The 6,922-nt window shown below is 46.8% G+C and overlaps 1 protein-coding gene across 1 annotated transcript; it reads right to left on the bottom strand.

Moving 5' to 3' along the window:
* Positions 1-4,650: 4,650 nt before the first annotated feature.
* Positions 4,651-6,490, bottom strand: LOC124688893 (F-box/FBD/LRR-repeat protein At1g13570-like). Its single transcript, XM_047222507.1, has 3 exons — positions 5,558-6,490; positions 5,244-5,387; positions 4,651-5,147 (listed from the first exon to the last, which is right to left on the bottom strand). The coding sequence occupies exons 1-3, from the start codon at positions 6,488-6,490 to the stop codon at positions 4,773-4,775; spliced, it is 1,452 nt and encodes a 483-aa protein (XP_047078463.1). The 3' UTR covers positions 4,651-4,772.
* Between the last annotated feature and the right edge of the window lie 432 nt (positions 6,491-6,922).

Genomic DNA, 6,922 nt, shown 5'->3' with positions numbered 1-6,922 from the left:
AGTTGTGTTTGCTTGGTTGTGTTTCTGGTAATGATGAGTGGATCCTTGATTACGCATGTTCGTTTCATATTTGTCGTAACAAAGACTGGTTCGGTTCTTATGAGTTTGTGCAGAGTGGAGATGTTGTGCGTATGGGAGACAACAACCCACGTGAGATCGTGGGCATTGGCTCCGTTCAGATCAAGATGCATGATGGCATGACACGCACTCTGATAGACACATACCTGGCATGGCCAGAAATCTGATCTCTCTCAGTACCCTTGATGTTGACGGGTACAAACACTCCGGTTCTCGCGGAGTTCTGAAGGTAACAAAAGGTTCTCTCGTTCACATGATTGGTGATATGAATTCTGCAAAGTTATATGTTCTTAGAGGTAGCACTTTATCTGGTATTGTTGCTTCGCTGTTATTCCCGATGAACCCGGTAAAACTAATCCGTGGCATATGCGTCTTGGACATATGAGTGAACATGGCATGGCGGAATTGCACGAGAGAGACCTGCTAGATGGCTGCAATTTGAGTAAGTTTGAGTTCTGTGAGCACTTGCATTTTTGGTAAGCATAAAAGAGTTAAATTCAATGCTTCCGTTCATACCACCAAAGGGATTTTAGATTATGTGCATGCTGATGTGTGGGGACCTTCCCGCAAGACTTCTCTTGGTGGTGCAAATTACATGCTTACTATCATAGATGATTACTCCGGAAAAGTGTGGCCTTTCTTTCGAAACATAAATCTGATGTGTTTGATGCTTTTAGAAAGTGGAAAGTTATGGTAGAGAAGCAAACGAAAAGAAAGTTAAATTGCTTCGTATCGACAATGGCATGGAGTTTTGTTCTACTTGTTTTCAATGATTATTGCAGCGATGAAGGCATTGTCGGGCACCACACCATCCCATATACTCCTCAGCGAGAATGGTGTGGCGGGGAGGATGAACAGAACCATCATCTCCAAGGCTCGCTGCATGTTGTCTAATGCCGGTATGCATAGACGTTTACGGGCTGAAGCAGCCTCCACCGCTCGTTACTTGATAAACAGGTCACCTTGTATTCCGCTTGATAAGAAAACTCCTATTGAGGTATGGTCCGGTTCACCTGCCGATTATTCACGAGTTGAGAGTTTTCGGTTGCACTCGCTTATGCTCATGTTGATAATGGAAAGCTAGAGCCCGGGGCTGTTAAGTGTGTGTTTCTTGGTTATGGTTCAGGAGTTAAGGCATACAAGTTATGGAATCCCGAAACTAAGAAAGTTTTGCATAGCAGGAATGTTGTCTTTAATGAGGCTGTTATGTTTTATAAGAGTTCATCTATAGATGTTACCGATGCTTGTTGATTTTTCCGATAATTCGATGATGAACAACGGAGGATTAGCGTGCGAGGTGGAGCACGTGGAGGAGAAAGAAAATGATGTTGCTGAAATTGATAACATCGTTGTTCAGCACTCACCACCTGTTTTGCGGCAAACAAATAGTTCCATTGTCTGCTGATAGACCGAGACGTAACAAAGGTCCACGTCCTCGTTTAATTGAAGAATGTAATCTTGTTGCTCATGCTTTGAGTTGTCGTTGAACAGGTGGAGCATGGTACCGAACCTGCTACATATACCGAGGCCGTTGCATCCGTTGACCACGTGAAGTGGATTTCCGCTATGCAAGAGGAGATGCAATCGCTTGACAAGAATGGCACATGGGATGTTGTGCCCTTGCCTAAACAAAAGAAGGCTGTCCGCTGTAAGTGGATATTTAAAAGAAAGGAAGGTTTGTCTCCTAGTGAGCCTCCGAGGTTTAAGGCAAGGTTAGTAGCAAAAGGTTTCAGCCAAATTCCAGGTATTGATTATAATGATGTATTCTCTCCGGTTGTGAAGCATAGTTCCATTCGTGCATTCTTTGGTATTGTGGCTATGCGTGATCTTGAGCTTGAGCAGCTAGATGTAAAGACTGCTTTTCTGCATGGTGAGCTTGAGGAGGAGATATACATGGACCAACCTGAAGGTTTTGTTGTGCCTGGTAAGGAGGATCTTGTTTGCAAGTTGAAGAGGTCCCTTTATGATCTGAAACAGTCTCCAAGACAGTGGTACAAAAGGTTTGATTCATTTATGCTTGCACATGAGTTTAAGAGATCTAAGTATGATAGTTGTGTTTATATCAAGTTTGTTAATGGATCACCAATATACTTGCTGTTATATGTTGATGATATGTTGATTGCTGCCAAGAGCAAGAAAGAGATCACTATTTTGAAAGCACAATTAAGTAGTGAGTTTGAGATGAAGGATCTTGGTGCTTGCTAAGAAAATACTAGGTATGGAAATTACAAGAGACAGAAAATCTAGTGTGTTATTTCTTAGTCAGCAAAATTACATTCGGAAAGTTCTTCATCGTTTTAATATGCATGATGCAAAGTCTCGTTAGTACACCAATTGCTTCCCACTTCAAATTGTCGGCATTGCAATGTCCTAGTACTGATGAAGATATTGAGTACATGTCTCGAGTTCCATATTCTAGTGCTCGTTGGTTCCTTGATGTATGCCATGGTTTGTTCTCGTCCTGATTTATCCTATGCTATGAGTTTGGTCGGTCGATATCTTGCTGATCCTGGTAAAGAACATTGGAGAGCTGTTCAGTGGATTTTCAGGTACCTTCGTGGCACATCCAAAGCTTGTTTGAAGTTTGGCAAGACCGGTGAGGGACTCGTTGGCTATGTGGATTCAGATTTTGCTGCCGATTTGGATAAGAGAAGATCCCTCACGAGGTTATGTGTTCACTGTTGGTGGATGTGTCTGTGAGTTGGAAGGCAACGTTACAATCTGTTGTTGCCCAATCTACGACCGAAGCAGAATATATAGCAATTAATGAAGTCGGCAAAGAGTCCGTTTGGTTGAAAGGTTTGTATGCTGAGCTTTGTGGAGATGATTCTTGCATTAACTTGTTTTCCGACAATCAAAGTGCAATATACCTTACTAAAGATCAAATGTTCCATGAGAGGACAAAGCACATTGATATCAAGTACCATTATATTCGCGACATTGTTGCTAAAGGTAAACTGAAGGTATGCAAGATAAGTACTCATGATAATCCTGCTGATATGATGACAAAGCCAGTTCTTGTTTCCAAGTTTGAGCTTTGCTCGAGCTTGGTTGGTATAACTTGTTTAGCCCAAGTGGCCGTTGGCGCCGGCAAGTGTTTTTTCCTTTGTCTCGTTCGGGAGATTGTTGAAGTTCATGCTACAAGATGGAATTTGTCTCAAGGTGGAGTTTGTTGTATTGTGATCCAAATTCATATACTAAAGGGAGGCTAACTTCTGACGAGCGGAGCGAGGCCCCCGCGGTACGGTACGGATCGTTGGCACCGCCTATATATACATCTTGTAAGCCGCCGGCTAGGGTTTATCAGATTATAAGATAACCCACGGCGTTTGTAAACACCTCCCGATATAGTGAAGTTTTGCTGGCTGGCGCCCGTGGTTTTTTCCCCTTCTTTGTTGGAAGGGGTTTTCCACGTTAAATCTTGTGTCCCCTGCGTGTGTTCTTGTTTCGTTCTTCGTTATTTGCTTGTCGCTTTTATAACAAGTGCCATCACAATATGTACCGTGGAGATGGTGAAATTTGATATTAATATATTAAATAACTTCGATCAGTGTGGCATGGTTAATAATTCAATATGCTCTGGTCGACGGCTCGATAAAACATTTTATGTGTCCTATTGTGTTTATCATTAGAGGAACTAGACAGATTCCGTTATGTTAATCTTTATCTTTTTATTTTGAGCATCAACCCGTTGTATTTATCTGATCACGTAGGAGAAAAAGTATCCCTCAAATTCATAATAAGTGTCAAGATTTTACATCTAATGATTAAGACATAGAAAACGCTAGCTAGCGGGGCCACTGGGTCAGAGTCTTCAGGTTCCCAACATTCATGCCCAACAACTTATTTCAGTATCCCCTAAAAAATCAACTTATTTCAGTAGCCATTCTCCTAATCTAGCCCTAGTCAATGCCCTGACACTACTACTTAATATCCAATTCCATTTTAAAGCATTTCCATTTAGCTCGTAGGGCTGCAAGCGGCGCCGGCGTTTCGTCCGCAAAACTAGAAATACTGCAAAAGAAGGTACAGATTTAAAGCAAAATTAAATTGTCCTGCATCCCGCCCAGCTTGACACCCTAGTAGCTCGACACCATTGCACAAAATCTGGTTATAGACATACAGTTCACCATGGCTCGGACAGTGGTGTATTCATCTAGCGATCTCACTCCTTGAACTGGAGCAACCCTAACAGCGCAAAATCCTCAAATCGGAAAAGACAGGAGTTGCAGCAATTCAGCAATGGCAATATATCCACATGAAACGGTTTACAGTTGTTACAGTCAGAACATAAGTTTGGTACTGAGCTAGGGACTGGGAGCTTTGTGCAATCCAATAAATGTGTTGCTACTGGAATCCAAACACTGCAGAAAACAGTCAAGAGTCAAGACATGTAATACACATCTATTACTTTGCAGCAATGATGAAAACTGGAAGTGCACCTAGTATCGAATGGAACGGATAAATAAAAGGAGCAATATAGGCCAAAACAATGAGATAGCAGCACCAGACACAGATCCATGTCAATCGCACACAACAGATGACACAATAAAGCAATTAGTTCTTGCTCATAAATTCAACATTTGCAGCTACTCAAGCTACCTGAATTAGCCCTCTGTTAAGAGCATACAAAGTGAAGGAGTGTCCAGCGCCCAGAAGAGTACATACATTGTACCGAGCTTCAAGTGTGCACGTCAGTGGAAAGGGTCCTTGACAGAGAGATCTGATGCTTTGCGAAAGCTCCAAACGTCGTCCACTCTAGGCCCCAACACCAGAACGATACACTCGCCGCAGGCCCATGTTCGTGATACAGCCGCCACTTTGGCAGTCGCCTCACTCAACTTACGCGCTGAAGCTTGTATCTCCTCAGTGACACCGACGAGCAAAGCGCCCAGCTTCTCTGCACTCCTTGCAGCGAACTTGAGGAATTCAATCTCGCTCCGGTGCCCATGGAATTCATGGATGAACATCTTCTTGACTCGCGATGTGACACATTTGATGGGAAGACAGAGACCTCGCCAGAACTTGGCATTGTGCTTTCCAGTGGGTCCATCGGCACCGATGACAGACTGCAAAAATCATAGCGGTGAAGAGTAGTTTTGTTCATCATCTGACTGGAAATATAAATGTGAAACGACTGACTGAACAAATGTGCAGAATGTTACCTCGATGTGCAGGGTGTCAACATTGGGAAAGCATCTGAGGATGCTGGCCAGCATCTTGACCTCCTTCAAGACACCAAAGTTGACCTTCAAGGCCAGTATCTTGACGCTTGGAACCATGGTGCTGGGGCTCGCCATGGTGTCAGGCTGCACCAAGCGAAACAGAGATGTTACTTCGTTGATGACACTCAATATCTTGCATTTCTTGCTGATGCGCAGCATGGGGAGGGAGAGAATCATGTGCATTGCATAACGCATAATGAATAGGCTGGTTACTGAAACTTGAAAGTAAGTGAGATGCATTGAAAAGGTAGTACCTTGATGACAATGTCCCCAATCTGCAGCTGGTGAAGTCTTGGCTCCAGGTAGCCGAGCACCTGCAGCTTGGGCACGCCAGCAGCAATCTTTACCCTCACAGGCACCGAGAAGTCTTCGCCGACAACGATTTCCCACAGAATGAGGCGCTCCAGGAGCGGGGAGTCCATGACGGCGACCTCCTCCACGAAGCAATGCCAGAGGAGCACGCACCTGAAGCTCTGGTTGCGGAGGTGGACGCGCTGGAACATCTTGCTGAGAGAGACGGCGAAGGTGTGAAGAACGGGGCAGCGGGCGAGCAGGTGGTCGAGGTCACGGCCGCCGGGCATCTCGTTGCCGAACATGATGAGCTCCCAGAGGTGCGGGAACCCGTCCGCGCCACCAGCGGGTAGATCGGCGCCAGCGTTGGGGAACTTCCAGAAGCCCAGGAGGAGGCGGCGGAAGGTGTCGCAGCGGAGGACGTCGGCCGGGACGGCAGGGAGGCGCTCGAAGTCGGCGGGCATGTTGACGAGGGCGAGGTCCTGGACGCCCTTGGCGGCGAGGAGTCGCGGCCACTCGGCGAGCTCGCGGTCGTGGCAGCCGAAGTCGCAGTAGCCGATACTGACGGTGCGGAAGGGGCCCGGGTGGGCGGCGAGGACGCGGGCGACGGCGGCGACGTGGGCGCGGTCGCGGGACGGGAGGAGGTGGTGGTCGTGGAAGACGAGCGGCGTGGAGCGCCATAGGTGGCGCCAGCGGGAGGCGAGCGCGGCGGTGCGGGCGGCGTCCTTGGCGGGGAGGCGGGACAGGATGTGGTGGAGGAGGTGGTCGTGGAGGGCGCTGATGCGGTCCTCGTAACCGCCCTCGGCGTCGGAGCAGGAGAGGAAGGAGTGCTTGGCCCTGGCGATGGCCTCGCCTCCGGGGAACCACCGCAGCACGTGCAGGACGGCGGCGGCCATGCCGGCGAGAAGACGGCGAAGGTCGAGGAGTGGGGAGTGGGGAGTGGAGTGGAGGTGCGGCGATGGCCTTTTTTTGCTATGGAGATGGAAGAAACCCAATGGGCCACCCAATTGTTGGAAGCGGCCCATGAAGCGGGAGGTGCAATCAATAGACCATGGATAGATGTCCCTTTGATCCCTAAAAAAAAAAGATGTCCCTTTGATTGACTTTTAGCCTTTTTAGGAATACTTTCTATCCTTTACGAGCCCATAATAAATTATACACAACTTTGTAGTTTAGCATTTATCCATTTGAGTTCATACTAGCAAAAGTGTCCGTGCGTTGCACCGGGAGAAACCTACTTAGACGCTCATGCAAACTCTACATGTTGACACTGGCGGAACATAGGCTCATCCTAGACCGGGCCAATTGTTTCTGACTGGCTTAGATAT

The sequence above is a fragment of the Lolium rigidum genome, chromosome 2 (genome assembly GCF_022539505.1).
Source record: "Lolium rigidum isolate FL_2022 chromosome 2, APGP_CSIRO_Lrig_0.1, whole genome shotgun sequence".
Classification (NCBI taxonomy): domain Eukaryota; kingdom Viridiplantae; phylum Streptophyta; class Magnoliopsida; order Poales; family Poaceae; genus Lolium; species Lolium rigidum.
This window is presented reverse-complemented; position numbering and strand designations above follow the sequence as displayed.